The sequence below is a fragment of the Sus scrofa genome, chromosome 8 (genome assembly GCF_054392235.1).
Source record: "Sus scrofa isolate SSC_HxYL_T2T_F1_AM1 chromosome 8, Sscrofa_HxYL_maternal_Yorkshire_Landrace_v2.0, whole genome shotgun sequence".
In the NCBI taxonomy this organism is placed as follows: Eukaryota; Metazoa; Chordata; class Mammalia; order Artiodactyla; family Suidae; genus Sus; species Sus scrofa.
The window spans coordinates 81,905,081-81,925,645 of record NC_139390.1 but is presented as its reverse complement, the minus strand read 5'-3'; the positions used below and the strand labels follow the sequence as shown (position 1 = coordinate 81,925,645).

At 50.2% G+C, this 20,565-nt stretch overlaps 1 protein-coding gene across 2 annotated transcripts in view; it reads left to right on the top strand.

Moving 5' to 3' along the window:
* TMEM131L (transmembrane 131 like) overlaps positions 1 to 8,209 on the top strand; it is a 177,343-nt gene extending 169,134 nt beyond the window's left edge. For both annotated transcript variants that reach the window (XM_084972625.1, XM_021101486.2), the window contains 4 exons: positions 3,448 to 3,559; positions 5,265 to 5,353; positions 7,034 to 7,161; positions 7,797 to 8,209. In XM_084972625.1, the coding sequence (XP_084828751.1) occupies positions 3,448 to 3,559; positions 5,265 to 5,353; positions 7,034 to 7,161; positions 7,797 to 8,072 (605 nt within the window). In that variant the 3' untranslated portion in view covers positions 8,073 to 8,209. The remainder of the gene's footprint in view (positions 1 to 3,447; positions 3,560 to 5,264; positions 5,354 to 7,033; positions 7,162 to 7,796) is intronic.
* The last annotated feature ends 12,356 nt before the right edge of the window (positions 8,210 to 20,565 follow it).

Here is a 20,565-nt window from a genome sequence, read left to right as displayed (position 1 = left end):
GCTCTCCCTCCTGGTCTTGCCCAGTTCCCCAGCTCCTGCACCTGTGTCCATGCAGGTGAACAAGACCAGAGACCGGCTCACACAGCTGGGCTCACACAGCTGGCCACCTGCCTCCCTGTGGCCGCACTGCCCTCTCCCCTGGGAGGAGGAAAGCTCTTGGAGGCCTTCAGAGGCTCTGGGCCTCCTTGGCCTCCTCCTACCTCAGGCTGTCAGCCCGCCCTCCCCTGCAGGGCCCAGCTCAGCCATTTCCTCCCACGGCTCCTTCCCGCCAGCACACACGTGACACCTCCATCTTCAGAACAGCAGCCAAACCCTCTCTCTTGACCCCCTTGTTTGGCAGCCCTGTGCCCCTCTCTGGCAGGAGCCCTGGGAAGACTCTGGTTCCTTTCCTCCTGTTCTGCCCACCACCCAGGGCCCGGCTGTGCAAGGACGACGCCCTGAACAGCATCTGTGGGGCACCTGTGACCCCCTCATCACGAAGTCCCACAGTCTGCCCCCCATTCTGGGTCTCCACCGTGCCCTTCTGCTCAGGCTGTGACCTCGGGGTCCCGTGCGGTTCCTCCTCAGCTCCCCCACCTCTCGTGCCGTCCCTGTGGAGCCAGGCCCTTGCTTGCCTGGGTCACACCCCCGCAACCCCGGACAGCTTCCGCATCTGCACCTCCAGCCTGGGCCTGGCACAGCCAGCGCTGCCTTCTGCCCTGGAGTCACAGGTGCACAGGCTCCAGACTGACGCTTGCACAGTCCCACCACGCGGGCGCTCCTGTTTCTCAGGCCGGCAGTCTGGGTCTCCCCTGACTTTTTTCCTTGTCCCCCTCCCGTCATCTGTGGCTTACTCTCGCAGCCCTCTTCTTCCACCTGGATCCGGAATCTGGTCACTTCTCCCTGCATCTTACCTGTCACTTGGGGTATCACACAGCCTCCCTCGGGGGCTCTCTGCTTCTCCTCACCATCTAATTGTTTTTTCTTTTGAGATATAACAGACATAGTACCTTAGTTCCGGGGTACAACGCAATGATTCAGCACACACTTGTAGTGCAAAATGATCACCACAATAAGTCTGGTTAACATTGGTCGTGACCTTGCCGTCTTTTTTTTTTTCCCGTTTTTTGTTTGTTTGTTTCAGGGCACACCTGCGGCACATGGAACTTCCAGGCAAGGGGTGGAATCAGAGTTACAGCTGCTGGTCTACACCACAGCCACAGTAATACCAGATCCCAGCCATATATGTGAGCTACACCACAGCTCATGGCAACACCGGATCCTTAACCCAGTGAGCGAGGCCAGGGATCCAACCTGCATCCTCATGGATACTGGTCAGGTTCATTACCACTGAGCCACGTGTGGGGACTCCACCTTACTGTCCATTTTTGACACACTGCCAGAGTGGTGGTGTTGACGGTGAGTCAGATCCCGCCACTGTCGAGAACTGGGAGCGGTCTGAGGTGTCTACGTGGGCTAACAAGTACGACTGCCCAGATTTTGTAGTTGCTGCCCCGAGACAAGCGACACCCCCCACCACCACCACCCTGGTCAGAGGCAAAGGCTGCTCAGCACAACAAACAGCCTGAGCGCCTTGGAGTCCTCCTCCCTCTCAAGCCCCCTCGCCACGATTTCTTAGGGGCAACGCAGAAGCCCCCAGGTGGCTGCCTGCACCTGTTCAGTGGTTGCATTACAGGAGAGGAGCCCCGAACCTAGGGGAGCCTAAATTATTTTCTATAGCAGGCAGGAGACATCAGCTTTATCATGTTGAACAAAGCCAGCTTGCACCAGGCTCGAAAGGGAGAGCCCGTCTCTGTCCTTGGAGGCTTTGCTGAGCCACATCCTTGTGAAGTCAGAGCACGAGCAGCCAGAGTGTCTGCTCTCAGGAGCAGGAATGTGACACCCACAGAAATTGTCTCTCACACCACACCCCCCTTCATCTCTGTGTATGTGGTCCTAGCTTCTGTTTCTCACGAGGGCACAGGGAGCCAAAGCTTTTCGTTGGCCCTTGCAGCATCTAGTCGCAGCTGCTCCACAGAACTCGTGCAGCAGGAGGCGGCCACCCTGCAGGCCTGACCCCAGCTACACCCCATGGAGTCCCCGCCTCGTGCTGGGCCAGCTCTGCAACCCACGAGGGCAGCCTTGGGAGCGGATGGCTCTCCTGCCACAGCCTTGCACTGGTTCCAGGGCCAGCAGGGCCTGGCAGGGGCGGCTGGGCTGCGACATCAGGAGGACATCTTGGGCTAGCGGGTGAGGCTGCCTTGGATGTCCTCTGGCCTAGCAGGGTGTCTGAGCACCTCAGCTGATGTCAGCAAAGTTCGCCCCCCTTTCCTGACGGCCGGGCTCCCTTGTGCTTCCTGGAGGATGCGCGTGAACAGGAAGTTATCCTTTTGGAGGGCTCCCTCAGGAGCCAAGGGCAGCCTCGTCTCTTGAGAGGCCCCCACGGCTGTGGAGGCTGTGTGGTCTCCTGGCGGCATTTCTTTAGTCGCTGGGAGGTTTCTCTGCTGGCCCTGGGCTGCGTGTCTCCGGGTGTACAGGAGGGCTGCTGGTTCCTGCACAGAGGTGCAGGCCTGGGGGTACCTCCTGCCTGGAAAGCCAGGGTCGGGCTCCCCGCAAGTGAACGTGCCTCAGTGAGGGAGGCCCCCAGCATGGCCCAGCTAGCTGTAAATCCTTGGGTTCCCAATGCGTTTTGGACAGTTGAGTCTCACATTTCTTTGTGGAGCTGCGGCCTGTGCACAGATGGCCAGGCTGTCCCTTTAATCCATGCCACCACCCATCCATCCACCCCTCCCACAGATGGCTGAGCGACAGCCATGGCAGTGAAGGCGGGAGAAGGCAGGGTGGGAGCCTTCTTCTCCCCCCCCACCCCCCCACCCCGCCGGGAAGGTCACGGGGGTACTGATCAAATGGAGTTCAGAACTGTAAGGTGGTGTTGGCAGCCTCGGCAGGCAGGTGCGTGCACAGCTGGGAGTGCTGTACTGGGACACATTCTTTCCTGGGGGCTGAGGGTTCCCTCCCCAGGTGCTGAGCTCGTCCACCCTCCCCACCCCCCATCCTCACCAGCCACAGAATCCCTGTGTCCCATCCCTGAGGCTGTAACGTCACCATTTTCCCCACTTCTTGCTTCTTTTGTTTGTTGTTTTCTCCGCTTACTGGAATGTGAACTTGTTCGGGCTGTGATGGGGTCTTAGAGAAAGCAGACCCCCACATTCTCGAGTCATCACAATCGTCCTGTGATCCAGGCCAGAGGACAGTGGTACCCTGTGTGAGGGACAGGTCAAAGCAGCCCGCTGTTCCCACTCTCCATCCTGCAGGGGCCCCCGGCTGGGGGAGGCAGAGGTGGTCAGCCTGTGTGGGTGACATGGGGCGTGCGTCCTGGAGGAGGAGGCACCTCCCTGGCCTTGCAGGGAGGGTGGACCAGGGCCGAGCTGGAAAGAGGTGGACTGAGAGGCTGCTTTTCTCCCCTAGGTCTTTACCCCTCGGGAGACCTGTGGCCCGCGCAGCCCGTGTGTGTGACAAGCGGCTTCAACTGTGCCCTGGAGAACAGTGTCCTGCAGGCACCCGCCCCAGGGCAGAGCAGGTATGACCTGACCCTGATGGTGGCCTTGGGGCCAGAGGGTTGCACTGGGAATTGGAGTCGGGCCCGCCATTGTCCTGACAACCTCTGGGCCCAGGCGTCTGTCTCCAGCGATGACCTCTGCCTTTGCCTTTAGGGGTCAATATGTGATGTCTTAGAAATTACAAGCATGGAAGGGAACAAGTAATGCAACCTGTGTCTGTTTTTTAAATGGAAAAGATAATCCATTAATGTATGAGAGGCAGCACTGAAAAAAACAAAAACAGTCGCTCACAATTCCTACCCGCTGACGGAACAAAAGTTTCCATTTTCCTGCAACCGATCATCTTAAACACATTTAAAATGTGTAAAGATCAGATCATTTGAGTATTGGGAAATAGTTACACAATGGCGGTTTTTTCCAGTTAGTTACAATTTTGCTGTTGGATATGTTATCCAATAGTGAAAATTTGAGAAAATGGTAATATCTCTGTTTAATGAGGATCCATATGGGTTTTTTGGTTCAGCTTATTACAGAGATACTCACTTTCTTGTTTCTCCTATGAAAATCCACATCGTGGTGGTGAACCAGGTATCTCCCATGGATCAGAGTTTGTGTAGTTGTGGTGTCTGGGTGAGTGCTGACTCTGCCCTGAGCTCAGAGTGGGCCTCTGGTAATGGGCATGCTGAGCCCCCGGGTGTGCAGGGACCCTTGGCAGGAGCCAGTGTCCCACATGCTGACAAGGCCAAGGCCAGGGGTTCTGCCTCTAGTTAGACTTAAACGTGGGTGGGTTTTGTTTTTGTTTCTTGAGAATAAAATACCTTTTAATTAGCAGTGAGGGCAATTTTCTCTTTCAAATATTGGTCCTACTTACATGGCTTATCCTTAACTACAGATGAGGATTCTCTGTAGTTCTTTTGAAAGACGGTTTTTGATCCATTCCTCTTACTCATGGCAGAATTTTTTTTTTTTTTTGTCCTTTTAGGGCTGCACCTGCAGCATATGGAAGTTCTCAGGCTAGGGGTCAAATCAGAGCTACAGCTGTCAGCCTCCACTGGAGCCACAGCAGTGTGGGATCTGAGCCACGTCTGTGACCTACACCACAACTCACGGCAACGCTGGATCCTTAACCCACTGAGCAGGGCCAGGGATCGAACCTGCATCCTCGTGGATGCCAGTCGGGTTCGTTTCCGCTGAGTCACGACGGGAACTCCCATCCATGGCATAACTTCTTGGCTCTTCTGTTGTCTGGTTTAAAGAATAGCTCCCCTTCTTCCCTCTCTTCCCTGAATCCTTGGCTCTCTGTACTCAACAGATCAAACTCCATCTCTAACATTTTTTTGAATTACAACTGACAGATGATATTATATTAGCTTGAGGTGTACGACATGGTGATTCCATAGTTTCATACATCACAGAGTGATCACCATGGGAGCCTGGTCACCATCTCTTACCACACGGAGTATCGCAGGGTTACTAACTATATTCCCTATGTTGTACATCACCCCTATTTTAAAGAAAGTGGGCATCCAGTCTGAGCCGCCCATCCTGCAGTGGTGTCATTGGTGAGAGCTCTGAGTTAGTAAGTCTTTGCTTCTGAGATGATAAAGTACTTCTTTTATTTTCCAAAATTGAGGACTTGGGAGTAATGCTAATTGTGTATTCCTCTTTCCTTGCTCCGTTGACATCCCATTTCTGAAACCAGACCTTTTGTTTTTTTGGCCACAGTTTCATCGACTGGAATGCAGCGTGTGAAGGCCAGTTTCCCAGCGTTTACTGTCCGTTGGAACTGAATGACTACAATGCCTTTCCAGAAGGTAAAAGCTGTTTGGACAGGCCCAGTGCCATTCTTTTATTCCCAGAAAGTCAGAGCAGGAGGGGTGTGGACTTTAGGCACCAGCTGCGAAAGTGTGCCTTGACAGTGAGCCTCTTGATTTTCCAGGAGCCAGGGGACCTCAGGTGGGTCCAGCTGGGCACGCCTGCCATTTGTCTTTTTTTTTTCAGCCGTGCCTGTGGCATATGGGAGTTCCTGGGCCAGAGATCAAACCACATAAACCACAGCAGTGACAACACTGGATCCTTAACCCACTGAGCCACCAGGGAACTCCCTTCTGTATGTCATTTTTTTTCCAGCTGTGCCTGTGGCGTATGGGAATTCTTGGACCAGAGATCAAGCCACATAAACCACAGCAGTGACAACACTGGATCCTTAGCCCACTGAGCCACCAGGGAACTCCCTTCTGTATGTCATTTTTTTTCCAGCTGTGCCTGTGTCATATGGGAATTCCTGGACCAGAGATCAAGCCACATAAACCACAGCAGTAACAACACTGGATCCTTAGCCCACTGAGCCACCAAGGAGCTCCTTGCCATTTGTCATTTTATATGGCTTCAACAAGCCCTCCAAACCCAGGAGGCTGAGGCTTCTACAAATAACCCTAAGCAGTCTAGCCCTTCAAATTGGGGTCATTTGGATTATGTAGGACCTAACACTGTGGATTATTCATCGGGAGGCTTGGGCTTTGCTTGTAGGTTTACCTTCTTTAGGCCAGTGAGTCCCCAGGTGAGATAGAACATTTACCTGCTTGTTCCCCAGCATGTCCTGACTCATACACCCCTGGGTGGTGCTGCAGAGGGAAGGAAAGGAGCTTGGAGGGGAAACTGCAGATGCTTGGACTCAATTAGAAGTACAGACGCTTACACAGTTCCCTGGGTTTTGATACACGCAGTGCTCCATACCCACCACCAGGGGGTGCTGTGGGAACTCTCCTCCTGCGCGGGAAGCTGTTTCTTAGCTTCTTACTGATGTGGCGAAGGGCTCAGTTTGCTGTTGCTTTTATCAGTGCACGTGGTGTATGTGCAGATGGTCTGGCCTGAGAGGCAATAAAAGAAAAATTTAAGAACTGGTAAGAATCTTGACACTATTAAATATATAGCGGTGTTTACTACTATAAAAGTGCAGTAATACTTTATAGTGTATTTTTTGTACTAGAAAGAGTCCCATCAAAATGATCCAGAACAGAAGGTCAAGCCCAGAGGAAGAACTTCCTTGCTTGAGGGCTTCCCAGGTGATGTGTCTCATGGAACAAATTTTTTTTTTTTTTTTTTTTCTTTTTTAGGGCCGCACCTACAGCACATAGAGGTTCCCAGGTTAGGGATCAAATCTGAGCTGCAGCTGCCAGCCTACACCAGAGCCACAGCAACACCAGATCCAAGCCACGTCTGTGACCTACACCACAGCTCACGGCACTGCGGGATCTTTAACCCCCTGAGTGAGGCCAGGATCGAACCTGCATCCTCATGGATGCTAGTTGGGTTCATTACTGCTGAGCCATGATGGAACTCCCTCTGGAACAATGATTTTATGTGTGTCTTTAATTTGTCAGTATAGGAAGGCCTTGAAAGCTTGTGGGGTTTTTTTTATTTTTTATTTTTTTTGAGAATGCTGTTCTCTGCAGAGGAATCTTCACCTGTCGCTGTCTCCCATTTTTTCATAGAAAACATGAACTACCCCACTCCTGCCGAAGTTCAGACAGACTTTATTGACCACAGCTCCCAGTTGGCCTGGAACAGCCCCCCCAACGTGCCGACCGCCTGGGGACATGCCGGTCTCATCAGCTCTCCGGTCAGTGCTGCCCAACCCTGCTGGGACCTGGTTCTTTCTGCAGTTGCCTCCCTCCTGATCTCACTGGGGCTTTAGAGTAGGGCTCGGATCAGCCAGAGCCTGGCCTGTTGCCCTCTGCCAGGGCATCACACAGAGTCAGATGGGTGGGGGAGGGGCTGCTGGCAGGTGCTGCAGCCAAGACACCCCAAACCACACCAAGGACTGATGGTTGTCAGTGAAACTGAACTTGGGCCAGAAGGCTGGTGTTCCTGCAGCTTTACTGACCTTTCGTCTGTGGGAGGAGGTGAGATGAACATTGCAGGAAGGTCAGGGGTGGTCAGTGGGGGACCTGAGGGCTTCCTGCCTCTGGCCTTCTTCCCCCCACTCCCGTTCACTTGCACTCAGCTCTTTTTTACAGAGAGAGGGCTTTTGACCTCTGGGTCCTTCCTTGGGTTGAAATAAGTTTATTGAGCTTGATGGGAATTTCACGACCTTGTATTTGCAGTCAAAGCAACCCGGCCCATTGACAATATTGTAGGAATTTCCAGGTTGCTTGGATAACTGCCTTGGTGGCATCCCAGCCTTAACATTGCCTTTCTAAGGTTTCCTTATTTTTATGAACCTTTTTTTTTCCCCCCTCCCCATGTACACCTCAGCCCTACCTCACAAGCACCCGAAGCCTGTCTCCCATGTCTGGACTTTTTGGTTCCATCTGGGCCCCGCAAAGCGACGTCTATGAGAACTGCTGCCCCATCAACCCCGCTGCAGAACACCCGGCGCACATGGAGAACCAGGCGGTCGTGTGCAAGGAGTACTACCCCGGGTTCAACCCGTTCCGTGCCTACATGAACCTGGACATATGGACTAGCACAGCCAACAGGAACGCCAGCTTCCCGCTGTCCAGAGACTCGAGCTACTGTGGGAATGTGTGAAAACAAAAATTCTGACTTTTAAACAATGTGAATAAAGAGGCTTGTGTTTGGATTACTAGAGTAAACTGGTTGTTGAACTAGATTGACTTTGGTGGATATTTTGGCACTTTTATATGAAAATAAATTTTTTTATGAAATCTGGGTGCTCTTTTTTTTTTTTTTTTTTTTTTTTTGGTCTTTTTAGGGCCGCACCCGGCATGTGGAAGTTCTCAGGCTAGGGATCGAATCAGAGCTGTAGCTGCCGGCCTACACCAGAGCCACAGCAACGCGGGATCCGAGCCGCGTCTGCAACCTACACCACAACTCCTGGCAACACCAGATCCTTAACCCACTGAGCGAGGCCGGGGATCAAACCCGCATCCTCATGGATACTAATCGGGTCCTTTATCACTGAGCCACAACAGGAACTCCACTTAATTTTTTTTTAACCCTTCACAAACCAGTGATAGGAACTAAGCATCCTGTGTGGGACATCATACTCATGAATTGTGTCAGACATGCCACGCGTTTCCATCAGAACTAAGGGCGGCGTCTGGGAAGGTAAGACCTGGGAAAGAGATGGCCGCTGTGGTCCCCCCCTGGGGAGCCTATAGAAAGCGACCTCGTCAGGTGGCATTCCCCGAGGTGCTGATGTGATGGACCCGTGGCTCAGCCAATCAGGACTTTGTATCCAGCTCTCTGTTGACAGGAATGAGCAGCCAGGCTTGGGAACCAGGCTGCTGGCCACTTGCCTGGATGGACCTGCCCTGTCCTGGAGGTGGGGGCGGGGGGAGCTCTTCCTTGTCCTGGGGGCATGGCTACTGTGATGAAGTGCGGAGACCAGCTCTGTCCTGCTGGACCACGTGGCTGGGTGTCCTGACCCCTCCATCAGGCCAATTGCTGGGAGCAACCCAGCAGCAGGGCCATGCTGGTAAGTGTGGGGCTTCCTGCGGCGGGAGCAGGCTTACTCCAGATCTAAGGACTCAGGGCTTAGGGGGCTGGTGCATGTTTGCAGGCTGGTTTGTGTGCCTGTCCGTGATTTTAGAACCCATGTGGTAGTCCCATTGCCTGTTGGCATGTGTGAACTTTGAAAGCATGTTAGCTCTTAATAAAGATGTCTCATTTTTACATTGGTGTGGTCTTTATTGGAGATTGAGTGGGAGAGATTTTGGAGTGGAATGCTTGGTTCGCTGGCTTTGAGTTTCTCTTTGCCCTGGTTGTGGGGGGGCCTAAACGGGGAGGGCGAGTGTGCTGTGAATCAGGAACTGTCTCCTGCAAGGAGTACCTCTGAGAGTGCCTGGCTCCTGGAATCTTCTCAGGTTACTGACTTAGAAGCTCGATCTGGGTGAAGGAAACCCCCTTCCCCAATACTGAACAATGCTGAAAAAGGCTTCAGGTTCTAGGCATACACCCAAAGGAAGTGAAACAAATGCGTGTACACTGTGTTCACAAAGCACTATTCACAGTAGCCAAGAGGTGGATGCAAACTCGGTGTCCATGGACGGGAGAATGGATAAAACAAAATGTATATACACATAAATGGGATGTTATTCACCCTTGGAAAGTCTGACACCTGGTTCAACATGGATGAATGTTGCAAACATTTTGCTGAGCGAAGCAAGCCCATTGCAAGACGACAAATATAGTATGACTCCACTTACACGAGCCACCTTGTGTAGTCCAATTCAGAAACAGTAGAACAGAACTGGAGTTCCCGTTGTGGCTCAGTGGGTTAAGAACTTGACATAGTGTCTCTGAGGACACAGGTTGGACTCCTGGCCTCGCTCGGTGGGTTAAAGATCCCATGTTGCTACAAGGTGCAACATAGGTCACAGATGCAGCTTTGATCCCGCGTTGCGGTGGCTGTGGCAGCTGCAGCTCCAATTGGACCCCTAGCCTGGGAACTTTGATAGGCCACAAGTGCAGCATTAAAAAAAAAAACAAAAAACGGTGGTGGTTACATAAAGTATGAATGTACTTTATGCCATAGACTGTACATGTAAAAACAGTTCAAATGGTAAGTTGTGTTATGCATAGTTTACCAAAAATTTCAGTTGCTGAAAAGAGCCCCAAAGCATTTTCAGTATCAAATTTGAAACTTCCCCTCTGGGGAGAGGCTGAGACGTTGGAGACATGTCCTGCTCTCTGCTGAGGCTGTTGATCGAATTTATTTTCCTACTTTCTTTGATCTTTCAATTCCCAATCAGGAAAACAGGAGCAACCAAAACAGATTTTTATCTTACTATATACAAAAGAAAGTAAAAACCTTTACTTTGCCTAGAATCTTCAGCTTAAGACTAAAATCGGTGATGGGGAACTGGGAGCTTTTGTTCCCATAAAAATATTTATTGAGCGTGCCAGGAGCTGGGGCCTGTCTCAGGGCTTTGGGTGCAGCAGAGAGCAGGACAGAGGAGGTCCTCTTGGCACATGCAGGAGCAGGTTCCAGGAAGAAACAAGCAAAAGGTTCAAAGAACATTGGGGATCCTGACGTGTTCTGTGAGGCCAGTTTTTAGGGGTGATGTGATCAGCTAGGGAGGTGGCAGTGGGCACTTGGGGTGTTCGGGGAGAGTCCAGAACCTTGATGAGCAGAAGGTGGGCGGAGCCCAGGTGCGGGGCGGAGGCCAGAGCAACTGGGAGAGGGGCCACAGGGAAAGGGGGTGGCTGTAGAGGTGGACAGAGACCACCTCAGGGCCACCAGAAAGATGAAGGGAAGAGCAGCAGCAGCACCTGGAGTGTCTTAAGAGAGAAGGACTGTCAGCCACCTTGAGTGTCAAATCACTGTGGCTGGATGGAGGTGGGTCCTGGGACAGCAGGAGCAATGGTCACAGCAGCCAGTGCCCTGCAGCAGTGGGATGGCCAGAGGATGGGTGCAAATAGGCTGGGGCTGAGGGCACCTAGGGCAGTGAACATCCCTGGCTGGCCTCCAGAGCTGGGTCATGCTGATGCCCTCGACCCAAAGGAAGAGCCTTGGGGAGGGCCTGGATGGGGGAGGGGCTGAGAGGTCCAAGTCCAGCGTGTTCAGTTCAGGAGCATCCTTGTATGCAGATGCCACACAGGCAGTTGCACTGACATCTGAAGGTTGGTGCAGCTTCGGGCTGGAGATCAATGGGGCCCCCTAAGGTTTTAAAGCAATGGGAGTGAGAGGGGCTCCCTGTGCAGAACTCTTCATCGCAGCCGTTGTTACACTGGCTACGCTACCACCAGGGAAAACTAAGTTAAGCAAGACCGACCCTGCCTTCCTGGAGCTTTGATTTTAATGGCGATTCATCAACAAACATCCCCTTTGGGGCCAGACTTTGTGGGCTCTGATTTCAGCTGTACTGTATTGCGAACTTTTCCCTGCCTCTGTTTCCCCTTTCTGTAAAGTGGGATGATAATGGTAACATAACTCAAAGAGCTGTGGGAAATTAAATGAGTGTTTAGATAGTGCTTGGCTCATAGTAAACCCTCGGTTGGCTCCTGTTGATATCATCATAATCATCAATTGAAATGAAAGAACATGAAACAATGGCACAGACAGGGACTTAGGTCTCAGGGTGAGAGGGGCAAGTGAGGCAGGCATTTCTACATGGCTGATGAGATTGTAAGTTGGCGATGTGATTAGGTACCTTGAGAAATCTCCAGGAATTGACTCCTAAGAACAGTAACAGCAAAAAAAATTGGTGCACAAAAATCAGATATCAGTTTCCCACTGCTGCCATAAAAATTCCCACAAACTGGGAGTTCCCGTCGTGGCGTAGCGGTTAACGAATCCGACTAGGAACCATGAGGTTGCAGGTTCCATCCCTGGCCTTGCTCAGTGGGTTAAGGATCTGGCGTTGCCGTGAGCTGTGGTGTAGGTCGCAGCACGGCTTGGATCCCATGTTGCTGTGGCTGTGGTGTAGGCCAGGGGGCAACAGCCCCAATTAGACCCCTAGCCTGGGAACCTCCATATGCCATGGGTGCTGCACTAAAAGGACAAAAAACAACAACAAAAATTCCTACAAACTGAGTGGCTTAAAACAACACAAATGTACTATGTTACAGTGTTGTAGGGCAGAAATCCAACATACCTGGCTGGGCTAAAATCAGGGTGTTGTCAGGGCCACGTTCCTTTGGGGGCTCTAGGGGAGGCTGTGTCCCTTCTCAACCTCCCTAGCTTTTAAAAGCGGCTTATGTTCCTGGGCTCATGGATCCCTCCCTCCATCTTCAAAGCCAGCAATGTGGCATCTCTGCCCCTGCTTCCATGGTCACAGCTTCTCCTCTGACCACTGCTGGGAAAGGTTCTCTTAAGAACCTATGTAACCAGATTGGGTCCGCCCAGATAATCTTCCCATTTCAAGGTCCTTTTTTTTTTTGTCTTTTTGCCTTTTCTAGGGCCACTCCTGCAGCATATGGAGATTCCCAGGCTAGGGGTCTAATTGGAGCTGTAGCCATCAGTCTACACCGAAGCCACAGCAACGCCAGATCCAAGCTACGTCTGCGACCTACATCACAGCTCATGGCAACGCCAGATCCTTAACCCACTGAGAGAGGCCAGGGATCAAACCCGCAACCTCATGGTTCCTAGTCGGACTCGTTAACCACTGGGCCACAGTGGGAACTCCTCTGCATCTCAAGGTCCTTGACCTAATCGCATCTTCAAAGTCACGTACTTTTGCCGTGTAGTCACATCTTCACAGGTTCCAGCGATTGGGACCTGCACGCCTTTGGAGCAGGGTCTTATTCTGCCTGTGATGTTCAAGCACATTCATTACAGTGTTTAGAACAGTGATGAACTGCAAAGAAATGTTCTATGATAGGAATATACTTAAGTGATCCTACGGATAGATGCTGGCATACTCGGAAGCCTCTAAAGATCATGATCAGAGGGTGATGTAGCCAACGAAGCCACAGAATACAGTTTCTATGCAGTATGAGCCCACATGGAATATGGGGTGGGGCAGGGTGGGGTAGGTGTCAACAGGTAGGTGGGATTGTGAGTGATTTCTTCCTCTCTCTCTCTTTTTTTTTTTAGGGCTGTGCCCATGGCATATGAAGGTTCGCAGGCTAGGGGTCTGTTGGAGATACAGCTGCTGGCCTACACCACAGCCACACCAAATCTGAGCTGTGTCTGTGATCTAAGCCACAGCTCACAGCAGTGCCAGATCCTCAACCCACTGATCGAGGCCAGGGATAGAACCCGCAACCTCATGGTTCCTAGTCAGATTCGTTTCTGCTGTGCCATGATGGGAACTCCTCTTTTTCTTTTTTGTATATATATATATTTTTTGCAGTGTCTATTATAAGCATGCATTGCTATCACCCCACCTCCTCCCAAAACTTTTAATTAAATCTTAAGGGAAAGTATAACTTTTTTTAAAAAAAAGTTAAAAACAAATGCTAAAGGCCTAATAAAATTTACATTATGCTGTAAAAAGGACATAATTTAAGGGCAAAGGCAAAGTGAAACTTTCACTAAGCATTCCCTAATAAAAAGCCAATAAAATGAGGTATGTAGTCATTACTTGGGCTACGATTAAAGGCACAGAAGAATGTCTTTAAATACTTGCGTGGCCAACATACAGAATGCAATGCAGCCTAATTATAATTAGGTAAAATACTGGGCAAGTATTATAAAAGTCACCTTTAAAATATAACTTTAAAAAAATACATACACTATAATATTTATATAAACTCAAATGAACATTTCAAAATAATTATTTCTGTGTGACCAAGCCATGTGAACAATTTAATACTCCTGCTGGAGTACAGAGAAGATGTGGGCAACCTAAAATGTATTTATTATTTGTGTACCTAGAACATATGCAGTATCTATAAAGGAAAACGCTTACTTTAGAAACTGAAAGCAGGAGTTCCCCGTCATGGCACAGCAGAAATGAATCTGTCTAGGAACCACGAGGTTGCGGGTTCGATCCCTGGCCTCGCTCGGTGGGTTGAGGATCAGGTGCTGCTGTGAGCTGTGGTGTAGGTCACAATCTCGGCTTGAATCCCGTGTTGCTGTGGCTGTGGTGTAGGCTGGCAGTAACAGCTCTGATTAGACCCCTAGCCTGGTAACCTCCATATGCCGTCGGAGTGGCCCAAGAAAAGGCAAAAACAAACAAACAAAAAAACAAAAAGTCTGCCAGAGTAACCACTAGGTCTGAAACCCAGGTAGCCATGAAAGGGGTCATTACTGGATTAATTCTGAAACAGAGCTTAAGAGAACTAGGTTGTGGTTATAAGGGAGATAACATGTTGGTTTCCTATGTTTCACTTCCTGATGGGAAGTGAAAGTCTGGTCAAGTTCTAGTGGGCATGAGATGAAGGCCGAAGCAAGTCTTAAGCTCATGATTTCATGCCCAGGCTGTGATGAGAAGGATTGAAACCATCATGGGTTACTATTCCAGCTGCCGAATGCGGGACATCCTCTGGGGACCAGGGGAAAAGCTAGCAAGAAGCAGTAGGGTGCAAGTGTGAGCAAAAGAGGCTGGCATGGTGGCCAGACAAGGATTTGAGAAGCAGGTCTGAGGAATGTTTTGGAGAAGGGGAGCCATTGGGGCAGGCAGGGTAGGGGGGGTGGGGGAGCTGAAGGAGGAGGCCGTACTGCTGACAGTCAATGTCAAATGCTTGTTCTTAGACCCAACCAGAACTCTTGCTTCACAAATGACTGGGGTTTTGCCCTTGACGACTGTAAGCCTCTCTCCTCTTCTCACTGGGTTACTCCTCCACCTGGGGAACGATCTCTTATATGACCCTGACTGAAATCCACGCTGGGCTCTTTCTCCGATTTTTAAGAATAAGTGGAAATAACTTTATTGTTCTCTTGCAGAAAATATGGCTAAGCAAAAGGAAAAAAAGAACACCGTTGTAGGGAGTTCCCATTGTGGTGCCACCGGTTAGTGTTTGGGCTTGTCTCTGTGGCGGCACGGGTTGGATCCCCACAACAGTGGGTAAAGGATTCAGTGTTGCTGCAGCTGTGGTGTAGCAGCTCTGGCTCAGATTTGATCCCTGGCCTGGGAACGTCCATATGCCTTGGGTGTGGCTGAAAAAAGAAAGAGAGCCACTGTAATCCCGTCAGCCACCGAAGAGCACTTAAAATCTTGGTATGTTTCCTTCCAGACTTGTGTATATGTGTGTGTGTGTTTACAAAACTAGGCTACAGACACTATTCTATGAATAGCTTTTCTCATGTAATATTCTGAATGTCTTGGTTTATTTCTGAATGCCTCTAGTGATATTTCTCACTCAGTGCGTCAACACCAAACTTACCACTTCTAATCTATCCCTAACTTAAACCTATGCGTGAGTTTGTACATTTACCGATTTATTCATTTAGCATCTTCCAGGTCCACAGTAGGGACCTAAATGCTTGAGAGTCAAAGATAAGTCAGCCCAGACACGCTTTCTCTCTCCCCAACCCTCCTCATGTTTCATTAAATCTCCCATCCACTCAAATATTTGTTTCATCTGAACTTACATGCCCTGTTGGCAGCCTGGGCCCTCCTGATTTGCTCATTCAATAAACGCGAGCAACTATCATACGCCAGGCTTTGTTCTGTGCTCTGGACCAAGCACAGTAGACAAGACAGCCCCAGGGTGCTGATATCCTAGAGGAGGAAGTAAGCAACACACGGCTGTGTTCGTTCTTGATCGCTGCGTAACAAACGACCCCCAACCTTAGTGATTTAAAATGACAACAGTTATTCTGCTGCAGTTTCTGTGGGTCAGGAATCAGGGCACAGCTCAGCTTGGGCTCTTCTGTCTCAGAGTTTCTCCCACAGCTGCAACTGGGGCGGGGGTCGGGGGGGAAGGGCCCAGTCAGGGCTGCAGCCACACCAAGGCTCAATTGGGGGAGAATTCGTGCCCAAGCTCATTCACGTGGCTGCCAGCCGGGTTGGGCATCTTGCTGGCTGCTGGCTTCAGGTTGCCCTCAGTTTCTGGCCACATGCCATAAACTCCTCCCCACATTAGGGCAACTTGTTTCGTCAGAACAAGCAAGTGAGGAGAGAGAGAGGGAGGGCATGTCTTTAGGACATCGTCTCAGAGGTGACATGCCATCACTTTGCCATATTCTCTTTGTTAGAAGCAAGTCCCTAGGTCCTGCCTCCCTCAAGGGGAGGAGATGGGTGGCAGGAAGTGAGGGTCTCAGGGAGTCATTTTATTTATTTATTTATTTATTTATTTATTTATTTATTTATTTATTTACTGTCTTCTACAGCCGCCCCTGTGGCACATGGAGGTTCCCAGGCTAGGGGTCCATTTGGCACTGTAGCTGCCGACCTACACTAGAACCACAGCAACGCAGGATTCGAGCCATGTCTTCCACCTACACCACAGCTCATGGCAATGCCAGATCCTTAACCCACTGAGCAAGGCCAGAGATTGGACCCACATCCTCATGGATGCTAGTCGAGTTCCCTAACCACTGAGCCACGACGGAACTCCTCAGGGAGTCAGTTTAGAAGGCTGCCTGTCCCCAGCCCTGGAAGGAGATGAAATGGAATAAGACAAAGAGGGCCTGGGAGTCAGGAAGGTTCTCATGAGGAGGTGGGGGCAGGGGTGGGAGAGACCTCCTGAGGAGGGAGCAGGTGAGTGGAGACCCCCCCACCCCCACCAAAGACAAGAAAGGGCCCCTCTGGGACACACAGGCCTTCCGGACAGAGGAAGAGGAAGCACACAGTGGGGGAGTGAGTTTGCATGTTTAAGGAAGAAACCAAGTGTATGGAAGAAAGGGAGTGAGGGCTAGGTGGGTGCCTGGTGAACGAACCTTTTGACAAATCGTAGGAGGTAAATACTCTCTCTGTTTTGAAATAACGACTAACTTCCCTGAGATCACAGAGCTTGGAAGTGACCCAGAACACACACGGATTTGAATTTGGGTCTACCTGATGCTAAACTCCCCGCATCTGTCACGCCAGCGCCCTGCGGTTCACTGCAGCATCCACTACAAGGGATGAGCTGGGTGACTGGTGATCCCAGTGGCCCAAGGATGGAGGAGTTGCCTAGGATGTGAGACTTTCAGGGATAAAACTGGCACAGTTCTGAGGCACGCGGGAGCGTCGCTGATGCTAAAGTGCAAACATGACCCCCGGGCTCTTTGATGTGTGATCTTGATCCAAGCGGGCTCCTGAGTCAGCCAGGCGAGGACTCAGCTGTGTGTTTTGTGGCAAAAGACTGAACTGTGGCGTAACCCCACCTTGTTTGCTGAAACGGGATGTTTCAATTCTTCAGTTTTAGTGCCTTTTGTTTTTCTCAGATCATTCCTGTAAGAAAAGCTGGCCCAAGGACAGATGGAGTCATGGAACCTCAGGGCTGGGAGAGAACCTCTCTCTACTACAAACCGTGATCCAGAGGGCGGGTCTCCTCTGCTCCTCACAACGCCTCCTCTTCTCTTTCCTGGCTTCGCTCTTCCTTGGAGAGTGAGTGACACCAGGACCTGGCTCTGGCCCACCTTCCTTCCCTCTCTAGGGAACTCCAGGCTCAGCTGGGACCTTCACGTCTGCGCTGAAGAGCTTCTAAGGATCCAGACCAGATTGACTTGATTTGGAGACCATGATGGGACTGGCATATGGTGGGAAGGGATGGCCAAAGGGGACCTGTGGTACAGCGCAGGGAACTCTCTCTACCAGAGTAGGTTCTGTGATAACCTATATGGGAAAAGAATCTGAAAGGGAACGGATGTGTGTACACGTGTAACTGAATCACCTTGTTGTAGAAAGTATCACACAACATTGCAAATCAATGCTACTTCAGTAAAACTTAAAAAAAAAAAAGAGTCCATGGAAGGGAAGACCATATCCATTTTCTCTCTCTGAACAGCAACCCCCCCCCATGGTGAAATATACTCTGTGCCCCATTGCCAGGCTTGGCTCTAAAGTCTTGCTTTGGCCATGGAATATGGGCATACATGGCAATGTGCTAATTTCAAGAGAAGCTTTTTTTAGAACAGTTTGTATGTATGTATGTATGTATGTATTGGCCTTGCCCCATGGCATGTGAAATTCCTGATCCAGGGATTGAACCTGCACCACAGCAGTGATGCCAGGTCCTTAACCCACTGAGCCACCAGGGAACCCCCCAAGAGAACTTTAACGGGCTTGCATGGTCTTTTTTTTTTTTTTTTTTTTTTTTTTTTTTTTTGTCTTTTTGCCTTTTCTAGGGCTGCTTCCATGGCATATGGAGATTCCCAGGCTACGGGTCTAATCGGAGCTGTAGCCACCGGCCTATGCCAGAGCCACAGCAATGTGGGATCCAAGCCGTGTCTGCAACCTACACCACAGCTCACGGCAACGCTGGATCCTTAACCCACTGAGCAAGGCCAGGGATCGAACCCACAACCTCATGGTTCCTAGCGGATTCGTTAACCACTGCGCCACAACGGGAACTCTTTGCATGGTCCTTTATTTCATACTCTTTCCTTCTGCAACTGAATGGCATGCCCAACTAGAGGCTTCTCTTTCAGCTTGGGATTCAGAAGGAGACAACCAAATACCCACTGTACCCTCTAGTTTTTACAGAATATCCAGAGCTCATGGTGTCATAAAAAGCAAGGTGGCTATGTGCAAATGGGCTCAGCTCTCTAAGAAAGACTAGACAGGCAGCGTCTGCCCATTTCAAGGTGAAATGTAGAATTGATACATTCTGAAGGAGTAAATAAAATAATGCCAAAGTCTAATACTCAGAGACCAATTACAAGTTACCTGAGAGAGGAGTTCCTGTCGTGGCTCAGTGGTTAACGAATCTGACTAGGAACCATGAGGTTGCGGGTTCCATCCCTGGCCTTGTTCAGTGGGTTAAGGATCTGGCATTGCTGTGGCTGTGGCGTAGGCCGGCAGCCACAGCTCCAATTCGACCCCTAGCCTGGGAACCCCCATATGCCGCAGGAGCGGCTCAAGAAAAGGCAAAAAGGCAAAACAAACAAACAAATAAACAAAAAACAAGTTACCTGAGAGAGCCAAGCCTTTTTTTGTTTTGTTTTGGCTGCACCCAAGGCATACAGTTTCCCAGGCTAGAGTTGGAACCTGAGCCACAGCAGTGACAATGCAGAATCCTTAACTCCTGGGCCACCAGGGAACTCCTGAGAGCCAAGCTTTAAGAGAGCTCTGCCTGCCCCACATAACCAAGTTTGGATTACAGAGTGTGGAGGTCAGGGGCAGGTGTTGGTTTGAAAGGCAATCTATTGAATTTTTTTTTTTTTTTTTTTTTGCTTTTTAGGGCCCCATCTGTGGCATATGGAAGTTCCCAGCTAGGGGTCAAATCAGAGCTACAGCTACTGGCCTACAGCACAGCCACAGCAATGCCAGATCCAAGCCTTGTCTGCGACCTGCACCCATAGTTTTGGCAACGCCAGATCCTTGACCCACTGAGCGAGGCCAAGGATCAAACCCGCATCATCATGGATACTAGTTGGATTTGTTTCTGTTGTGCCACAATGGGAACTCTGAAATAGTCTATTCTTAAGAGAGCAACCAGGGGAGTTCCCGTTGTGGCGCAGCGGAAATGAATCCGACTAGGAATCATGAGGTTGTGGGTTCAAACCCTGGCCTCACTCAGTGGGTTAAGGATCCAGCGTTGCCGTGAGCTGTGGTGTAGGTCACAGACAAGGCTCAGATTCCACGTTGCTGTGGCTGTGGTGTAGGCTGGCAGCTGTAGCTCTGATTAGATCCTTAGCCTGGGAACCTCCATATGCCTCAGGTGCAGCCCTAAAAAGACGAAAAAAAAAAAAAAAAAAAAAAGGGAAAGAGAGTGAGAGCAACCAGGACTTGCTTCCACCCAATACCCTCTCGTGCTTCCCATGGCACGTAAGAGCCAAGCCCCTGCATGATCTGACTCCCCACCACCTCACCTCCTATGCTGCCCATCTTTTCCACTTTACTCCAAACACGCCAGCCTCCTAGCAGCTCTCAAACACACCAAGAAAGCTCCTGTCTTCCACGCTTTTGCATTCGCTATTCTTGTCCCCCCAAAGCACTCACTCCTTAGACATCCCCGTGACACTCCCTCCCTCCCTTTTTTAGGTTTATATCCAAATATCCCCTTATGAGAGAGGTCTTTTGGCACCATGCCCATGTGGAGATTGTACTTCCTTGCCCTTATTGCTTCTGTTAAAATCAAATGTGAACGGGAGTTCCCATCGTGACTCAGACATAATGAACCCGACTGATATCCATGACGACATGGTTTCAATCCCTGGCCCCGCTCATTGGGTTAAGGATCTGGCGTTGCTGTGAGCTGCGGTCTAGGGTGGAAGATGCAGCTCAGATCCCCTGTTGCTGTGGCTGTGGTGTGGATCCTTTAAAATAAAAAAAAAGAAAAGAAACAAAGATAGGTTCTTGAGAAAGGCTTAGTTTAACCTAGTTTTGCAAGACAAAGAGCTCATTATTACTTAAGTGATTCATTGGTTTTACTTCTGTTTTTTTTTTTTTTTTTTTTTGAATTGTTGATGCTTTAGACAATGAATTCAAACACAAATCACATGACTCCCTAGACATCCCCTTTAGGTTTCACTCCTGGATTGAAGCATTTGAGAGTCAATGTTGAATATTGGTGTTGC